At 35.8% G+C, this 21,679-nt stretch overlaps 1 protein-coding gene across 1 annotated transcript in view; it reads right to left on the reverse strand.

Moving 5' to 3' along the window:
* The window catches only part of LOC110453829, a 34,761-nt gene extending 14,695 nt beyond the window's left edge, over positions 1-20,066 (reverse strand). The window contains exons 1-14 of the mRNA XM_021503002.1: positions 19,844-20,066; positions 16,444-16,566; positions 15,944-16,129; positions 12,222-12,300; positions 10,778-10,860; positions 9,392-9,577; positions 8,684-8,902; positions 7,000-7,119; positions 5,923-6,084; positions 4,954-5,061; positions 4,199-4,423; positions 3,047-3,166; positions 1,752-1,916; positions 1,108-1,229 (exon numbers count right to left, since the gene is read on the reverse strand). Coding sequence (XP_021358677.1) covers positions 1,108-1,229; positions 1,752-1,916; positions 3,047-3,166; positions 4,199-4,423; positions 4,954-5,061; positions 5,923-6,084; positions 7,000-7,119; positions 8,684-8,902; positions 9,392-9,577; positions 10,778-10,860; positions 12,222-12,300; positions 15,944-16,129; positions 16,444-16,566; positions 19,844-20,066 — 2,121 coding nt within the window. The remainder of the gene's footprint in view (positions 1-1,107; positions 1,230-1,751; positions 1,917-3,046; positions 3,167-4,198; positions 4,424-4,953; positions 5,062-5,922; positions 6,085-6,999; positions 7,120-8,683; positions 8,903-9,391; positions 9,578-10,777; positions 10,861-12,221; positions 12,301-15,943; positions 16,130-16,443; positions 16,567-19,843) is intronic.
* Between the last annotated feature and the right edge of the window lie 1,613 nt (positions 20,067-21,679).

Below are 21,679 nucleotides of genomic sequence, written 5' to 3' on the forward strand. Positions count from 1 at the left end.
TCCTTAAAGGATCTTAGCTTCTAATATGCTAAACCCAATTAACAATACCATAACATTATATTATTCCTTAAAGGATCTTAGCTTCTAATATGCTAAACCCAATTAACAATACCATAACATTATATTATTCCTTAAAGGATCTTAGCTTCTAATATGCTAAACCCAATTAACAATACCATAACATTATATTATTCCTTAAAGGATCTTAGCTTCTAATATGCTAAACCCAATTAACAATACCATAACATTATATTATTCCTTAAAGGATCTTAGCTTCTAATATGCTAAACCCAATTAACAATACCATAACATTATATTATTTTCCAAACAAACTTGTAACAAATAGTAAATTTGAAGACGACAACAACGTATATTTGATTTAATGCAACACCGAAGTCAACAATATCTGTATTACTAATGTCATATCAACCGTATAGGTTCGACATTCATCACCCCTTCTCTCACACACAGAGCCGATCCCGTACCAGGTAGCATAACAATATTTAAACGCAATACAATTTAACGCTTATATAAATATCCTTTGGTCGACTGATAACCACAATAACGTATACAAGTATTCTTTCGGATAACGTTTTACTTCTTGTTTAAACTGTGATGTTTCGTAAACAAATTAAATGCAGGAAGGTATATGTATGGGAATATGAAAACAAAGCAATACTTTTAGGTCCTTCGACTCATAAGGTTGAAACAAACCACATTGAAAGTGATAAGCATTGGCATTGAGAAAGTAGTAAATAATACACTCATAGACAAAACAAAGCATACATAGTAGTGTCAAAAAACATGATTATTAAATGTTAGTTTCACGTTCTTACAAAAGCTAGGGTCATATGAAGACGAGTGCGCAGAGAGACACCAATGATGATTTTGTTCCTTTTACCACTTCTGATTAGGGGACATCGAAGAAAACAAAATATGCTGCCCAAATCTGAATACTTGATATCCGTCTTTAACTTTCTTGCCTACAGCTCAGTCATTAAGGCGAATTTTCCCTTGACCTTAGCTGTTGCGAGCACGTAAAACTTCAAACCACAAATATCAAAACAATGTAATTTATTATTCGAACATATCTTCGAAAAAACTTACTTCCAGGACGTGATCAAGAACTGCGGTAACCTCACTATGGTCTATGCGATACACACTCCCACCGGTGCCTGCAGCAAGACTTTCGAAGGCTAAAATACCTCTTTTATGTCGCATCTGTATTTCTGATATTAAAGCAGGAAAAAGAGAAGAAATATGACATCTTATTCATCAAATCCATATTCTGTATCTACCTTGATATAAGTCAATAGACGACTATCAGTTTGAAGTCAATTCAGCAATCAAGATATCTATTTACTAGGAAATGAAGAACTATGACTCTTAAAATTCATCTTTGGTTAAGGGTTAGGGAGTTAGTGTTTACGTTTTAGGAGACTTGCAAAACAAAATCGCCGCAATAACTCAACTCAAAACGAGATCTAGACGATAACATATTCAAAGGTCGTCTCGCTAATACAGTTTGTCAAAAACTGGCACAAAATCCCTCCACCCGGTCACATTATTCTGACAACGGGAAAACAATGAGTATGAATAGGTAACAAAAATATATAACTTGCAGCTAATGAAGAAGATGTCAGCTTTAATCTGAATTAATGTCAAAGAATTTATATTAAACAGGGAGTTCGTATATTGGTAGCCTTTTACGAGTAACATTTAAATGTGATGTAATAGGTCATTATATTTACCTCTTCGACGTTGACTCAGACTACTACAAGTTGCTGTCAGAATGAATTCCACTTGGATGTGTTTTGCAATCGCCTCGCGTAGTACAATATCGGTCATATTTTCATCTTTGGCATCGCCATCCGTGGCAACGTAAATAACTGAGTATGGATAACATGCCTTAATAGCTGGAAAATATTAAGCAGCAATATAATAAATAAATAATAAATAAATTTAAATCAAAACAACATACCACTACCCGTTTTTTGGTATATAGATCTGCTTAACATCTGCTTGTCGTAAGAGGCAACCGAAATGCGTTACCCTGCAGATTTGGGAGGGAGTTTTTTGTCTGTTTCACTGAGATAACCAAAAAAGATATGCTACCCAAATTGCAACATTTCCGTAGAATCTATTGTTTACTTTCTCATTTCCCTATAGTACTCGTCCTCTTACAATTAATTAAATTATTTGGAGTTCATCGTCCTCGCATGCTTTAAGAATGGTCACAAACAAAAGAGAGAAACGTCAAAAGAAAACACGTATCCACAGCGTTCCGATGGGGGCAGCTAACCATATTATTCTCTCCAGTGGATACACAAGAAAACATCTGATTATGCATTTTGAAGCCTCTTACAATTACATGCTTGGGAGTCAGCATGCCTACATTTTCTCCAGATTGCAGGGGGCAACGTTTCGTTGAAAAAACTGAGATATACAAATATGATTATTTGATTATTTTATGTCACGTTCAATCATAAATTATATCTAAAAATGTAATAAGAAATCGAGACAAAATAAACGCAAACTAGCTGAATTTCCAAGATGCAAATTGATTTTAACATGAAATAAATGCTGAAATATTCGCGCTGTGGCTCCTCAAACTAACCGCGGTGTGAACGTTTTGGGGTTAGCATTTGTTCTTAAGTCTAAATGTTTGCACCATTTATACACCGCTGTTACCTGTACCTGCAATATTGATCAGTGAGTGGGCGGTGTTCCGCTTGACCAATCCCTCAATTAACTACATTTTGTACGTAACATATAGCTCAGCTACATATAAGGCAGATTTACTGACTATTTTTGATGAATAATTATTATTATAAGAAGATGAATTCATTATTATTATTGGAGCTGAACGGCACCATTTAATTTATATGAAGAAATCGTTACCGTTTGGGGAATTCGCATTGCCTTACAAGGCATTGCCTTGCTGATCTTAAATGATGCTATAATTTATAGAAATATTTAATAATTATCTATTTCTGTTGATAGACAATACACAAATTAAACATTAATAATTTTAGTGTTAACAGACCAGCCTGTATTCCGGACATGACATAGTCTGGACAGTCTCCTCCCCCTTCCGGAGTCAGTTGAGATACCATCCGTACCATCTCATTTCCATCTGTTGTAGTGACAACTTTGGTGAGGTTTGCTGAAAGATGTTGTGGAAAACTTCATCTCAAGCTTACACTACCTGTCATGAGGTCAACTTTATTCTTCTTCAATTTCTTCAATACTGAAAGGTCAAGTGTCCTGATACTTGACAATGAGATACCATGGATAGATTACTACAAAATGAAACTTTGATATGTTATAAAGATCAGCACTGTGGTTCATTTTCTCAAATAAACAGTAAAAAGTCAATTTTGACTTCAACTTAGGATCCTAAGTTAGCAGGGGCCTTAATGGTAAACAGATTTTTACGAACCTAATCCTTTAATCCATAAAGCCCCGAGTCGTGATTTATAGACGACGAATAACGCATAGCTTTTCATAGTCCTTGCATCATAACTAAAAATAGTTTATATTCCTATTATGTAACCATATAAATGCTTCCATGGCATGAAGAAACCAATACTAATTTGCTATCACGATTACCCCTGGGGTGTTGTTCTTTTCCTCGGAATTTAGTCTCTTGACATACATCACAATACTCTAGATCATAACACTGTAAGTTTGGTTTGTTTTTGTATTGTTTAACGTCCTACCAACAGCTATGGTCATTTAGGGACGGCCTTCCCTGTGTGCAAGATGAATGCGTGTAGTGTATACGTGTGTGTTTTGGGATGATGCGATAACAATTGTACTATAAACATAATTATACACATACAAATGTAACTTAATATGAGTAATATTGGCCCTCTTGGCTTCTAATTCAGTTTTGTTGTGAGCGCCTTAAACACAACCGTTTTACAGTTTAACACCTTACAGTTTATGGCTCCGATTCAAATTGGTTCCATAACAAATGACTACAGCCTTATTACCGCGGTATGCTATATGCATTGTAAGATTATTTTTTTTTTTTTTTTTTTTAACAATTAATCACATCAAAACGTGTTCTAGTGTATTTGCGAACCAGTGAAAAACGTTGGTGACGCATGTTTCAAACCGAGACTGATACTGTGTACATGTTAACGTTTATATGTTGATTTCGTATTATCTTGTAATGAAAAGGAAAACCCACCAGGATCGCTGAAAGTCGACAATACATAGTTGGTTGGTTCGTTGACAGTCCCTATAACTGCAGACACTTTGGCGATGAACGCATTCTTCATACTCCTGATATCATTAGCCATATATGCTGAAACGTCGATGACATATCCGGAAGATACTTGTCGCCTTACAGTTTTCTTCAATTTGAATATGTTCTTCTCAGTTGCTTGATCAATATCTCTAAGCGAACCCGATGCTTTAAATACAAAACAAAAATATATTGTGAATCAATGACCTTGAATAAGACCTATAAATACGTATTCATTTGTCCGGTCGTACCAAAGGAAAATATTCAATCGCAGCCTCCCAAAATACACACACATCCACTACACGCATGCATCTTGCACACAGGGGAGGCCGTCCTTAAATGACCTTAGCTGTTAATAGGACGTTAAACAAAATCAAACAAACAAACAAACAAACACTTTTCGGTCCGAAATAAATAACATTGTCAAAACCTGTCTTTATAGTAGACAATAACCTATAAATGGATGACTTTCTTATATGCTTCCGGTAAAAACATAAGAACATCACTGAAAGACAATAACAGTAATGCTAACACAAACTTTTAGCTAGAGACGTGGTTGTCCAAGCCCGTCTCCACAATAATATGAACAAATTTATAAATGGTAAGTTTGTTTGGAAAACAAGTAATAATTAGAAACTTATTTTCCGAGCTTTTGTAACGCCGGTTTTCCTTTTTGTAAATCAAAGAGTGCAAATCACCAGTGTCTGCGGTGACTTCACTATGGTCGATGTGATACACACTCCCTCCGGTGCCTGCAGCAATATTTTCAAAGGCTGAGAGACCTCTCTTTTGTCGTAGTTTTATTTCTGAAACGAAAATTAAAATTTTGAAATAAATTGTCAAATAATTGGGATTAAATCTTATTATGGTTTAATTCGTGAGTTCTTTATTTAGTTCATAACTAGTTACATGTCGTCCAAAGACCGAGGTCAATTCAGCAATACAGACGATAATTACTACGACAGTACAGAAGGAAATCAAAGAAACGAATTAACTCTTCCTCGTATATGTCATATTTTAGGATGGAGTTGTAAGGGTGGTATGTTACAAATAGGAGGAATTTGATAATAGACAGGATCCGGGTTAAGAAAAATCGTCGTCATAGCTCAGGTAAAATCAAGACTATCTGTTGCCAATGTGTCACTGGCCGTCGCACTGACAAAGATCGTCATAATCTGCCAAAAAATATATTTCTGTGCTATTCTGACAATGGGATAAACATGACAAAGGGAAACACTAATAATATATGAAAAAGAAAGATAAACCAAGTGCTGTAATTTAATTGATGTTCAATTCTCATGTACCGGAGATGAGAAAAAAAAGAGGGGGTTCAGTGTTTGTTTTCTCTTTCGATTGATTATGTAATGTAATAGAGCAAATATTTTAGTCATGCGAGTACCATGCAGATTTGTTGGTACTATCCGCGCTTCGATGTTAGGATGCGATATTATTTGGAGTCGACTTAGATTTACATGGTGGGTGTCATCGTTGAAGCAGATGACGCTTACCCTTCCGGAACACCTAATCGTATGTCCCTTTACTTTTTCAGGGGTATCCATGTAAATCTTCCCTTTGATCATATTTCGCCCTTGTTTGATTGATTTTGAGTTCGAATTATGGTTTTGTTGGCTTCTTGGTATTCTCTTTTCGTTTTTGTTTAATTTTACCTCTGCGACGTCGACTTAAACTACAATTTCCTGTCAAAATAAATTCCAGTGTGATATGTTTTGCATTCGCCTCTCGTATTGCGATGTTGGTCATATTTTCATCCTTAGGATCTGCATCGGTGGCAAGGAAGATAACTGAATATGGAGCACACGCATCAATAGCTGGGGGAAAAAATAAAAAAATAAAACAGAGAAAATATTGTATAACAATGTCTTTTGAATGAAAGCAATAACTTATATGAATTAAAATAGAATCACACGGATATACCTAAGTGAATATTTGTTAGCCATTGAAAAGGAGGAAAACTAGAACTGTCATCCAGATGATAATTAATATCCCCGCAGATGCTGAAGGAGGTGTGCGGACAAGTTTTCAGGACAAAGGGGCATTACTCTATAACGAAGTGTTGAAATCAAAAACTGAAATGCCGATGCGCAACTACATAAAACACTTACACCTCAAACGAAGATTCAATAAAATATGCCTGTTAGTTGAGACAATGTTTTCCGGACAAGTACTTTCTCATAAAGAGCCGAAACTCCCTTAACAAATGTTGAAATCTGTTATATAAATGCCGGTGCCCAGCAACATAATATACTGATAATTCATGCAAAGTTTTAATAAAATCTGCCTATTAGTTGAGAAAGAGTTTTCCGAACAAGTTATTTCGCATAAAGGGCCGTAACTCCCTTAAATGCCGGTGCACAATTACGTTATATACTGATGATTCAAGTGAAGTTTCAATAAAATCTGCAAGTCAATGAAGATGGAGTTTTCCGGACAGGGGTGATTCAATTAACACCCCCACCCCCATCTACTACGTTGCGTGGGGTATAATAATATTTGCAAATCATAATTGACATTTTTTTTTAAAAACGAACATTGTGCACCAGACGTTGATATAAGTTACCACTTGATAATAATCTGTTTTGGGTATGCATCGTATTAAAACAAAGTGTTACACTGAACGTTGAGGAACAATTGATTTCTGCAAAATTGTCAATTAATGTCGTAGAATCTAAGTAATTTGAAATCATGAAATATCAGAATAAGCGTTTTGATGTGTTTAAACATACCAGCCAGTAGTCCGGAGATTGCATATTCTGGACAGTCATCTCCTCCACCCACAGTCAATTTCTCTATCCATCGTATCATCTCATTTCCATCCGCTGTTGCGGCAACTGTGGTCAGGCTTCCTGAAAGATACATGTGCCATTGTAACTGAACGCAGTGTAACCGTGATATTGGTTTTATTTGCGATGGCCCTTGTATACATCCCACTGCATGTGTATCGTAAAAAACGACTTATGTGGGCCTCCGCAGATTCAGTTTTTTTTTCTATAATTATAATAATAATAATTCGAGGCTCTTCTATACCGCTTTATCACAATCTAGTTTGTAGGTCGTTTTAAGCGGTTCACCAATTCTTTTTCCGTGGTTATAAGGCCTTTGCAACCAGTCAATATCTTTCTCAACTCTCTGAGGAGCATACAGCCGGTGCTGCCATTTCGACGCTCACAGCTAGCATTCTACAATTCTAGCCCTTCCAACCACGTATTCATTTACATTTGAGTATACTGGAACAAGCGGATTAAAGTATCTTCTTCAAAGATACAACACAGTGCCGTACCGTGACCCTTCGGTCACGAACCCGGCGTCCTACCACAAAACTAATGTGCCTCCTACTGTGTCTTCTATGGAGGTCACATAGAAGAGATCAAAATTGATAAGCTTTCCTAATTGAAGCACTTGCGATCTTTTTCATTCCCTACCTTCCATATCTTTTTCATTCCCTACCTTCCATATCTTCTTTCTTTACTTTCTCCCATTGTAATATTTGGAATCTTAAGTTTCTTTCCTCTTCTAATTTCCTTCCGTTTGCTAGCGCCTTCCTTAACAATACCTCACTTTTGACTTTAATGGTGAACGTTCGCCAATGTGAGGAAGGCAATAGGTTCTATTCCCAGGGCGGGACATACCAAAAGTCCTTAAAAATGGTAATTGTTATTCCCTGCTAAACGTACAAAATTTTGGGGAAAGGCAACAAATGATTCACCCGTTGTCAGCATAATGTGACTGAGTGAAATGCTGTGCGTGGTGCTCTCGGCATGATATTTCAGTGAGGCAGCACTTTAACTTCGGCATCAGATCTGCGCAATCACAAGGAGGCAAATGTACCAACATACACCGTCTCCTGCACACGGAAGTACACATACACAACACACGTTGAGGGACGTTCTTAAATGACGCTATCTGTTGATAGAACAATGTACGTATTAAACGTGTCGCAATGTTTCAAGTCCGTCTGGTCCCTTTGTCAAACTATCTAAGCTTGTCGCAATGTTTAAAGACCGACTGGTTCCTTTGTCAAGCTAGCATATCTTGCCATTGCTTGACAAATGGACCAGTCGGTCTTGAATCCTTGCGACACGTTTAATACGTACATTGTTTGAATAGAACATATATGGTCATATGTTTTTTTACTTGGATACTGTGAGTAACTTTAATTTTTTTCTCTGCAAACGGTGATCTTATGATTAAAAATGGCCGCCTATCGGCCACCTCAGTTTCCCTATCTATCTCAAAAAAATGCACAACTACGGACCATGGGAAACCTACAATTAGTGTTTCCGTTGGCTTTGTTGACTGTTTATTTTAGCAATAGCGCCAACAAGAATGATTTAAAGACGGACAGACCACGGATAAACGGCGATTTGAACAGCCCACCACATGGCGATTGTTGGTTAAAAATAAACCTACCAGGGTCGTTGAAAGTTGACAAAACATATTTGGTTGGTTCGTTGTCAGTCCCGATAACTGCGGACACCTTGCCGATCATAGAATTTTTCACGGACCTGATATCGTTAGCCATTGATCCGGTGACATCGACAACAAATCCCATTGAAACTGTTTGTTTCTTCTTCAGATTAAATATATTCTTCACCTTTGCCTGGTCAATACCTCCGAGTAAACCCGATGCTTTGAAAACAAACAAAAATGTATAAATGGCATCGCATTTGACCTGTAAAACCAGATATCAGCGACAACTCAAGAATATGATTACTTAAGCAATACATTCAGAAAAAACTGAATAGCGCGCGATAGTAAACCACGATTACTTTGTCGGCGACACAAGTTATTGTTTATGTTTCTGTTTATTATATCAAATTGTGTTTGGGATTGATGTTTTCCCAACAATGCAAACTACTCCTTGTGATCACCGAGGGCATGCCATTAGCTGGAACATCAACTGAAAAACAGCTAACGACATGCGCGGTTTCTCGCACATAATCAAAAAATCGTATCTGATTAGTTTGATTTTTTTTATCTCAAGAAAACAACAAAAGAAATGAAACAAATAGAATAATTATATTAAATAAGCAGAAGGAGAGAGACAGAGATAGAGACAGCCATTGATAGAGAAAGCATGTCTTTGCTTTAGAAAAAGAATTAGCAAACATCACATACTTGCGTCCATGAAGAATGCTTCCGTCGCTCTGACCGCTGTCTGACCGGATATGTTATGCAGATGCGCATGTGGGGACCAATTCCAATCAAGTGTTTCCTTGTTGATCCCACCAGTTGCCGTAGTGTTCCTTCCGTGGTCGTTCACTCCCCCGTGACTGCATTTGCCCTCCGTAGCGCCTTGATGAGCTGCACGTTTAATATAAAAAAACAAAGGCGATAATAACTCTATAGTGCAATATAAATCTAAAGCCAGTTGTTAACATTTCATTTTTTAAGAAACAGTGCCTTGGTGATTTGTCATATTAATGTTTGTGACAAGAAATGGCTATTTAACCTGAAATCAGTGAACTGCATTTTATCTACAGATGAGACATTCATGCATTACCCATTGTTTTTTTACTGAAACGGCAAGACCAGCCTCAATGCGTCGAGAACAATTTACAGTTAAACACCTGTTATTAGACTGCGTTTATCTTCATTCAACTCAAGAACATTTCTAAAATAAGATTCCATGTCCCAAATTTCTTTTCGAAAAAATAGCAGAAATAAAAGCCTCCGTATATATATATATATATATAAACTTTATTTATTTTACAGCAATTATGAAACAAGTTATTTCAACTTATATTAATCTCTCTTGTTGGCCCGTATGTTAGCGCGTGGTGGTCTTAGTGTGGGAGAAAACCGAAGTACCCGGAGAAAGCCCACGCGGTCGGGCAGGTGACCCCAACCTTCTCACGTCCGATCGGGGAATCGAAACCCGGCCGCCTTGGTGAAACTATCCATTGCACCACCCGCCTCCGTATGTGACAAAAAAAGATTCCTTTCTACGAATGAACACTGATATGAAAATGTTTAAAGATGTCAAATATTCATTTGTTTGTTGCGTGTGGAGGCTTTTAAAGATAAAAGTGTTTCGTTAGTTTCCTTCAAAAAGGCCAAGTTTCAACCAAATACTGCACAACAGACGATATTCACGCATTTCAATATGAAAATGCGGGTTTATGTCACTCTTTGCAATGCCAAATCTCCGAAACCACTTGTCGATTGAATTTGATATTTCACATTTGCATACTTCATTTATTTAAGACTACGAATATAACAACTAATTCAAAATCTCCGATGAGGGCAGAAATGACTCTTAACGCCCGCAGTTCTTTAAGTATTCAAATCAAGGTTTGTTTTTTATCTTAACGCTTTTTTTGTATCACCTTCATTTTACGTTTGTCATTCGCGATAATTTATTGGCACTAATGACCTCTCCTGTGTTAAGTGATCGTTAAGCTTGGTTACAATATTGTTTTACATGATATATATTAATAACACATGAAAGATGTTTGTTTTGCGTTTATCGGTAATAAATAAATGCACAATACTCGAACTCACCTGATGGTTTCGGGTAGAACTGCTGACCAGACAGGTATCCACTTGTCAAACGATCATGGACCAACAGGTTTTGGCTACAGCGACTTCAAAGATAGTGAAATAGAAAGTCTGATTTAACTTTAAATTATCTCAGTTGTCAAGTTTTAGTGTTTTTCTACCGCGTCATAAATGTCAATTGTTTCGATTCTAAATCGTGAAACATAGTTTAGATTTATGCTCTACATAGTGTTTTATATAGTTATATTGAACTATGTTTTAATTAAGGAGTTAGGTTATCAACGTGTGTTGTAATTACAATAACAATACTATCTTAAAGGTCAGTATTGAATGAAAGGAAAATAATTACATCTCATAACTTTACTTGTTGTCGTAAATTTCGAACAATTATTATTTGGATAACGCTTCCCATAATACAGTAATTCCAAATTTCTAGACTTGTGATTGGTTCGGTTCGGTTTGTATTTAGTTTAACGTCCTATTAACAGGTAATGTCATTTGAGACGTCCCTCTGTGTGTGTGTATTGCATGTGTGCTTATTTTCGATGTAGTAGGCTGTTGATTTACTCTTGCTATAGCACGGCTCTGATACGGATTTTAAAGTGCTACCTCACCTAAACACCATGCCAAAGACCAAATGCACCTTTGCAAAGACTTCAATCCGGTTACTTTATATTGACAACGGGGAAACTAATTGTTGCGAGATAATTCTAAATGCTGAAATTACCCTCATCAGAAGACATTGAAGAAAGCCCCCGGGTATGCAGGGGGCCGTCATGAGTCGCTTTTTACGACATGTTGTGAGATACAGAAGGCAGAAAAAGGACATCAAAAACATCGAAGAGCATTATAAACCAAAACTGATCCGGATACTCAGGAAGGATAGATGTTTCTTGTGCCTATGATGCACCGGTTTTTTGGCGTGGCACTGTTAAAACATATTTGCCTGTCTCTCATTCCAGGAATTTTGATTTATGCAGATTTTACAAACTGTTTTTCAACAACAGCTCTTTTTTCCCGTATAACATTTGTGAAAAGGACTTTAACTGATATACCGTCAGGTAGAAATCGATACTGGTGGCGATTGATGTTTGTTATTCTGTTATTCTTTTAAAGTTTAAATCCGAGTAAAAAGGCTTTTCAAACGCTAAAGAGTTGGGGGCTTCTAGTTGAAAATCAGCACCGCTATCACAAGAGTTGTTTGTCACTTGGGTGCAAGACAGAAAATAGTGTTTATCCCTATGACAGAATTTACCGAGTCTGCAATCATGAAAAGGAAACCGGGAGGACCACGTCACAAGAGACTTAAGCAAAGCTGTATGGTCGATCATGGAGTAATGAAAGCCGATGTACATTTTGCGACACGTATGAATACAGTTTATAAAAGTATGGTGAGGTCTTTGAAATTAAGACACAAGAGAAGTAAAATCATTTACACAAAACTTACTGAGTGATGCTGTCGTCACAGTTGCGACATGTGTCTGTTCCTGATGCGGCAACCACCATACTGGTGGAGGTGAAAGTTCCTTGACAAAGAAAGAAGAGAAAGATATATTCATGTTAATATTTTCATTTGCTTACCGGTCTTTATCAAGTTTGTCATCAATAGCAATTTGTGCTATATGACCATAACAACATTTGATAAAACATTCATTGCTTAAATAGTGTCATCTTGTGAAACATACTACCATATGTCAAATACACCCCTGTAATTAAGTAGGTCGTCCAATTAAGGCCTTCCCCTTTATTTTTAACCCGAATGTGTGGAATATTGGTGAGATGAATGCCTTTTTAACTTGATTATGTTGCCTAGTCCCAACACCATTAAATCCTAACAATGTTCCGTTCACCGTTCAACAGTTACTTAGTTCAAACCAATGACATTTATTCAAACGTATGCCATTAATTCAAACGTATGGCAATATTTAAACTTACAACATTTATTCAAACGTATGGCAATATTTAAACGTATGACATTAATTCAAACGTATGGCAATATTTAAACCGTATGACACCTGTCCGACACAAAACATCAGAGTATAGATTTGATGTTGTTCGATGAAAAGAAAACGATTAGAAATGCCACAACACACAATATACAATAATAATTTAATTAAATGCAAGCACCTCATTCGACGTACCAGTACATTTATACTGGTGGGTCGATGACATATTATCTCTATCACAAGGTAACCTCGAACCAGTGCAACTTAAGGACTCCCGTCCCACTGTCGATAAATATGCATTACCGAAGTGAAATCCATATCTTACGAAACTTTCCACAGATACAAAATGTATACTCAAAATTGATGAAGTTTGGATTTTTTTTTATATAATAGAAAAGAAACAGTATGTTTCTCATGATAAAATAGAATATTGTTTCACATTAAAATAAACACTTTCAGCATTATTGTATGAAGGAGTAATAATAACTTACATTATATTAATGTCAAAATTTTAAAAAGGAATTGAACAGATTCACTAGAAATATTGAAAAATGTATGTGTAAGGAATGTGTTTCGGATGTCCCTCTTGCTTGAAAAAAAATAACTATAAAAACCATAAAGTGATTTTAAAACAATTATTGAGGAATAAAAGTTAATAATTTTCTATCGATTTTTTTCTGTGAACATTTCACCTACCTTGAGGTCCTGCACGTAGGGCGTAAGGATTGCACTTACTGCCCCCATTGCATGATCGTAAGAGGTGTCTTAATTTGGCAACTTATATTTTCTCGTCTTTCTAAACAACTTTCTCCTTCCTAATGTCTCTCTTGACAATGCCTCACTTTTGGCCGAGACATACCAGAGTCTATAAAAATGCTATTATTTACTCCCGCTTAACGCTCAGCAATTTATGAGTGGGACGACTGGTTCGCCCGTTGTCAGTATAATGTGGCCGGCTAGGGTGTCCTGCTTGGTGTCTTCGGCAGTATGTTTCAGCGAGGTAGCACTATAAAGTCGGCATAAGTTCCCCGCTATCACAAGGAGACAAACACGAATATATCGCATTTTCCCAAAACACACTTGCATACACTATATGCATGCATCTTGCACACAGGGTAGACCGTCCTTTAATGACCATAGCTGTAGATATTACGTTAAACAATGCTAGACCAAACCATACCAAACTTACGTTGAGGGTGTGACAAAAATATCCAACCAATGTCTCTGCCAATGGTTTGAAAATCAAATAATCACCCTGGGGGTTGGTTGTTTCTGTCACACCCTCATTGTAGGTAGGGGATGATTATTTTTCTCCTATCCTCCTAGTAATTTGATTAAAAACTACAGTTTTTAGCATTCGTAATATGTTTGTTATTTTGATGATCTCTCCCGTCAAGTGCTTAGTATGACGTTAAATCGTATTGTTCGCGTAACGTCAAAGCTTTGTTTCTTTTTTCGTGCAATCTGTCATACCCGAAGGGATGACAGAGATGTATACACTAGGAAAGGGTTATTAATATTTTTCCCCTGAGGTTCATAAGGTAATGCTATTTAACAATTTTTATGAAAGAGTACGCTCATCACATTTAAAATATGCAAGAAAACATAAACCCTTAACTCTAACACAAAGCAGAATGTATAAGATAGCACATACACGTAAACACTTAACATGTACCACGTAGCGTACGTAACTACAACAAGACTCGAGCAGGAAAGAATAAACCAACTGGATTGTTATCGGAGAAGGCGACTAAAGAGCTGAGGAAACCAAAATCGACTGCTGCTGGTTGCAATACTAAAACATGGGAATCTTATGTTTTCTTAAACGCATCTGTAATGTGTAGAGTAGCATAAATCCTTAAATATAACACAAACCACGCGCATGATGCACATCGTAGAAAGCATCCTTGAGTGTAACACAAATTAAATGTATGATGAATAAGTAAAATCACATTTAAGGTCATATAAGGCCGATCAACACGAGATAATATTCGATGGTGACAGCTCTATATATTTTGGTACTGTAAAGGACAGAGAAGAGATTGAGGAGGTAGTAGCGATATCAGGAACAGGCTACAGAAGGTAATAGGAGCATTCCACCGACTCCGAAATATTTGGGGAGCACAAACTATTGGTAGAAAGACAAAGATACATATGTTCAAGTCGCTTGCTAGACCTGTATCAGTGTATGGCAGCGAGACATGGAAACTTACAAAAGCAGAAGAAAAGAAATTTAACACCTTCCAACACCAGTCTCTCAGAAGGATATTGAGAGTAATGTGGCAGTAACGAACACCACATACTAAAATGAAAGAGCTAGCCAACATAAATGACGTCAGCTGTGAGATTAGAAGAAGAAGATGGAACTGGATTGGTAACACCTTGAAGTGAGAACGAGTAAATGACTGTACAAAGGCTTTTGGATGAACACCACAGACGAGAGGAACGGTTGCGAGGAACGGTTGATAACGAACGCAACCATATAGGATGGAGTAGCTGGAACACCGCAAACATGGCAGCGCAAGATCGATTGGGTTGGTGAGAACCATAGAGGCTGTATGCGCCTATTGGTGTGGAGAGACTTAAGGTTAATGTAAGGAAGGCCACTCAACCCATTGTTGTCCCTTAAATGAATTATACTTTTTTTTATATATATTTGTTAAGTTTGTTGGCGCTAAATTATGATACAATGGTATTGAGATAAATACGAATCCTAGGGGGAAGATGTGTTCAAGTATGTTTAAGATTAAGCTATATTAAATAAAATTATGTTTATCTCACTTACGATTCTATCATCCCAGTATAGATTTTATGAAGAATATCTATTTTATTTTTACTACGTACATTATTGTGCAGCACGGATTTTTAAATCCTTAATGGTTCAAGCGTACCTACGATGACTTGAATCCAAATCATTTTACTTTCATCAAACGCAAATATTGAAAACTTAAACTAAAAATAAACACACGTTTAAATGCCAATTTAAAACGCATACTGAATGTGTGTATCTTAAATCATACGATACATGCCATCCTTTCCCTTTTTCGTGGAATTCCTAAAGTAATATGTATTTTGACAATTTTAGGCAAGTTATACATATTCACAATAGATTATTATTTGTTTTAAATGACATATAACAAAAACTTGATGTACTTTTGAGTGCTGTTGAGGGGAGAACATTTGCAAGGAATATTACCATTGTTCTCATAAATAATTAGCTCACCGAAACTTAAGAAAGACTCTCCACCATTCACCATCATCTCAATCCAGTTTGTGTTGCTGTAGAATGACTGTATAATCATCAGACATTTCCCAACTTTATTCACCACCAATTCTAACGATGCATCGTCCAACGTCCGAGACAGAATGGAAGCAATCTCTAGCCTTGTGGTAGTTACAAGAATTTCAGCTGTATATGCAGAAGAAAACAAAACACCGAATCATGAGAGTTACTATTGTCAGCAATTGACTGTCACCTGATTCTATCAACGAGATGTTTAACTGTAAATTTCCATAACAATCTTAAAATATAGCCTATAATTTATTGTATTGATCTATTTATTGATTTAATTATTTTGTTATTTATGACAGATAACCATTTTTAGCAACCAGACTACGTTTTGTATACAATTGTACCTCAGTCAGTTATTTTGATAAAAAAACACGAGGAATATAAAACGCAATCAAATGCAGACTGATTTAAATGTAAACACATCCACCAACCTTCACGTATTCGCTCAGAGTTGACAGTGTAATCCGGATTGGTATGAAATTTTCTATAGACATCCATTACGGCTTTTGAAAACTCCAGACCTCTTTGTTTGTAATCCTTGTAGCTTTTGGTATCTGGAACATTCAAGATTTAGACGTACAAGCTGTTAAGAAATATACTTCCTCACATTTAAAGTTCTCCCAATAGCAAACGTCATATGCAGACAGGTTACACTGGCGACTACACTGGCGTTGCAATTAGGGAAGCAGCTAAATTGTGGTTTCTTTAGTGTCCCTTGGTCATCAAACCACAACAGAAATTCCTTATTCTGCAGGAGGACCCCACATCAATACCGATACGTTGACATTTATGAGAAATAAGCAACTACACCGCCATTCATAACTCACTAGACATCTAAAAATTGGAGATTCACATATTTTTTTCCATATTTTTTCTACATTAGGGATAAATAACTCTTGGCGTAAGATGATAATATAAAACCAAAAAGATCGTTATATTGGAAACTAACATATGACGATATTTATTTTATTGATAAACAAACTAATTCAAAATGTGAGAATAGTTCTTTTTGCAACAGACACTCAACGCTAAATAGGCCTGGATTCCCGTCCGAAGATGTCGACAAATCGTCAGTTTTACGATTAGACAAAAATCAAGCGGTTATTAATTTACGTGCACAAAGTGGCAACACAAAACATTGACATGATGTTCTGCTGTTTGTGAACCATCTACATATTGTGATATTTCTTTGTAGTTAGTGCCAATGATTATAAATGACTGCTAAATAGAATGAAATATTGACGTCTTAATTATCTCGGCATTATTCAATTCGATTACTGACGTAAAATTCTCCAAAATCTACAAAATATGTGTTTGTATAGCTCTGATGCACCCATTACAACACTTGAGATATTTTGTTTTTTCCTGTCTTTCCTGTCCTCTTTCTTTCTATCTTTTTCTATTTCAGGAGGTGTTTCTTTAATCAACCGACATCATACAAATAAAACAGTTTCACTACTATTTTAACAACATTCTCATACAAAACATCGCCCCTCGAATTAACATGATTAACAGGAAATCAGGTCATGTCGGAATAAATAGAAATGAGAAGGTTGGTAGGCGAAAGATACCAAACTGCCATATTCTGATTATAAACCTTCCATAACAAATCCTGTTAAAACGAATTGGCCAAATAAATAATAAATTAACATTAGGTAATTTACAAATCAACCTAGAGTGGGTTCGTGTGTAACAAGCACAGCAGACCGCAGAGGGGAAGTAGTCCTCTCGCATCTGCGCAAGTCATAATTACATCACACATTGTTACATTTTACGTTGGGAACACCAGCCCTGTTGTCATGTATGTGATCAACCATTTACAGTCAAACCCTTTAGGATTTAATGCACTGATTTCAAACAATGATATTTTTGTTATAACCTTGACATATTTTAACCTATTTAGTTTCAGTTTGGTGTGTTTATTTTTTGAGTTTGTCTCTTTTTACGATCCTAGATGACTCGCATTCTAGATTGACCGTTAAACAGTACAACAACAAAATAGTCTTATAACAAACAAACAAAAGCATGTGTAGAGTTATTCATGGATGGCAGTGTATGAAGAAGTACATCGAATGAATTTGTCAAACATTTTCGAATATCTACACGTCATTAGTCTAAACTACCAAATTTGAATTTGGAAAACATTGCGAAGAATGCCCTACTCTCAGCTGAGTGTTACGAAATGTAAATAATAATTAATTACTGCTTTAAATATATAAACAATAATACTAATTACACACCTAGTGTTACGCTATAGAACTGAAAGGTTTTATAAAAGATTAGATATAGATATAATGATATGTGTATAATTTGCGCGGAGCAGATGAGTTTTGGATGTTTCAGTGCCCAGAAAACTGACCCAGTATAAAACATCCTATCAGGACAAGAACCTGACGGAATATTTACACAGGGGAAAATAGACAGTGCGAAACACGGCTTTGGTTAGGTTTGTTTGTTTGGGGTTTAACGTCCTCGTAACAGCCAGGATCATAAGCTGACAGATACGTTTTATGAGCTATTCGTGTCGATTGTATGTTCTAGAATGTGTGTCATGCTCGTGGAAAGTGTTGTTTATACTGTATACAAAACTAAATGTTTTAAATATCTCCGCTTATTATGGATTAGCTTTCACAACTAGATTTATCACTGAGTTCTGTTAATTTGCGAGAAATATTAAGTGATTAATCTACGTATACTTGACAAACATTTAAACTAAACATAAAGGTGCCACTCATTTTGCCGAACTAATGTACAGTGTAGAAATTATGCATTATTTCTAACTAAACTTTATTATTAAAATTTGATCCACTTGTTTAAAAACAATGAAAGCGCATGTCTATCAGATCCTATTAAAAAAGGCACATCAAAAACATTCATTTTGCAAAACAAGAGTAAGGATTTCAGAATCACTTATAAGGTAAATGATATATACATATATTGATATTGGAGCTCTTTAAAATATTTAACGGCACCGCGAATTTATTCAAAGAATAAATGAATTTGATAAACTGCTTGTTAGATTGTTAATAAAATAATCTGATGGACGCAGGCTTCCATGTTTATATCTAAGATATTATTTTAAAACTGATCAATCGATCATCTCCTTATTGTAATTGTCATCTCACTGATATTACATACATTTCATATCCTTTCAATATTTCTGTGTTTCAATTCAATTTAACATTTGTTTTAATAGTAGAAACTTTTCAAGAAGTTTGCACATCCAATTCTAGTTATGCATACGTCAGTTGCTGTGTATAATAAAAAAAAAAATGACAGAAAATAGGTCATGCCTCTCGTTTTTACTTAAATATTTCAAAGAAGATTAATTCATCGTTTCAGTACAAACAGTTTCTTTTCTGTATTTTAGAATCTCGTTAGATTCCAATTCACTGATACAGTGTGTAAAAGAAAATGCAATAAAGAAATTATTTATATAGGAATATTTGAAATATATGCCAAAACACAAAACCAAATATTTCCCCACTTGCTGGAAACAAAATTGTTTAATTTTTGAATATTGTTAAAACATGTTATCATTCGCTAAATAATATCTTATTTCAGTTCTTTTTTAAAACGTATCGCCCTTTTCTATTACAGTTATTAACTAACGGAAAATAAGATATTATGTTTTGGGGGTTTATGTCCACACAAATTATATCAATAGACATTAAATTTCAGACGTAATTGAAATAGACCGTATCCTGTTGTATATGCCTGAAGAAATCAAGTGTTAGCAGAAGGATCAGTATATTGTTTTCTTCACAATATATAAAAACAAACTTTGCAATTACTATCAGTGTATCGATTTATAACTTGTAAATAACTTACCTGATCCGAAATATTCTTTGACAATTTCGTTATGGTTTGTCGTTGTGGTGTTCAGAATGCCATTGGATGTAAGAAAATGTGCAGCCGCTCTGTCGACCCCTTCCAGTGTTATACTTTCATGGGTGTACATCGATGGGTCATCTCCTTGACCAGTGGTCGGCTTAAACGCCACAGTCTCCACAGCCAACACTGACCACACGCAAAGCAACAAATACACCGCCATGTTTGTTTGGTTTTTTTCTTCTATTTTTCTATAACAAATCATATACTAATGCAAGAAATGATTAAATAATTTGTGGTTATTTTTCATGCCACGTTATCCGATTTAGTAGCTGCGCACTCTTCGTGCTACCATCGTCAAGTGGTTTTGTCGTAGGTTTAAAAAAATATGTGTGCTGTATAATCGATCGAATATAATATTATTTTTAGCCTCATTGACAGCTGATCATGTGTAAACATCGAAGAAGATAGTGTGCCAAGTAACAGATCAATGTACTTCCTCGTGCAATTCATTTGTCAAAACTTGATACTCATACGAGTGACGTTTTGTTACCGGACAGGGAAGGTTGCCTTATCACTAACAATAAAAATATCTGCGACCTTTGTTTTTTGGTTTTAGTTGTATAGGGATTAACACTCTTTCAACAGCTCACGTCATTTAAGTCTGTGCCTCCATGTGTTTTGTGTGCCAGGTAACATCTTTGTACTTCCCTGTTCAATTCATTGGTCAAAAAATGATATACATACGAGTGACGTTTTGTAACGGGACAGAGAAGGTCGCCTTATATTATCACTTACAATGTAATTGTCTGTGACCTTTGTTTATAGTGCTATCTCACTAAAGTACTATGACGACGGCACCCAGCACAACATTCCGCCTAGTCACATTATACTGACAACGAGTGAACCAGTTGTTGCCATTGCACTAAATGCTGAACGTTAAGCAGAGAACAACTACCTTTGTGCAATACCAACTAATTGGTTAGCCTAGAGTTCTTAAATGAATGAAATGGTCATGTGGCGCAGTAACATTGTCTCATTTGTTTATATCTTTGCATCGACATACTTTTATCAAATAGTCGTTTGTAACGAACATGTTTTGCCTCATATTGATCGAATGTGTCGAATTAAGCAGATTCGAGGCAGATTTTATATGGTGCCTGATACAATAACATTGCTCTGTACAATTGATTAATAAAAAAAATAAAAAAAAAGAAATGTCTATAATTTCGTATGTGAAATTATATAATAAGATTTGACCATTTGACTGTTAACATATGTATTACAAAATTTATACTTTTGCCATTCGGCTCGTTTGGTGTATTTAATTTTGTAATTGTCCTTGAATATTTTTTTTGTCAAGCCCGATATGACTTTTCCGTTACTTGGCCATATTAACTTCTTTTTTTTCTATAGAATATTTTATTTTACAAAAAAAAACACCAATTGTCCGTGATATCCCTTACTAAGTATTTATCACACACAAGTAAACACGTACTTATATGACCTTAGCACTTTATTGGACGAATGAAACGAAATCCAAAGAAAATAGTACAACATAAAAGGGGCACCTTACGAGATTGCGGATTTCTTCAGTCTACGAAGAAAACATAGAAAAGATAAAAAAAAATGATCTGGCGCCTCCATTGTAACACTTGGGATCATTTTCGTTTCCTATCTTTCCTGTCTTCTTTCTTTTCTATCTTCTATCTGTTTTAAGGCGGCGTCTCCCTAGGTGCCCGTCGTCATGTGACCCTGACTGTTTAGAAAACGTTAACCCCCAAGAAACATACGTACGCTTTTCTCAGTTTAACACTACAGATTCTCTTGTTCATG

Source organism: Mizuhopecten yessoensis, unplaced genomic scaffold (assembly GCF_002113885.1).
Source record: "Mizuhopecten yessoensis strain PY_sf001 unplaced genomic scaffold, ASM211388v2 scaffold7521, whole genome shotgun sequence".
NCBI lineage: Eukaryota > Metazoa > Mollusca > Bivalvia > Pectinida > Pectinidae > Mizuhopecten > Mizuhopecten yessoensis.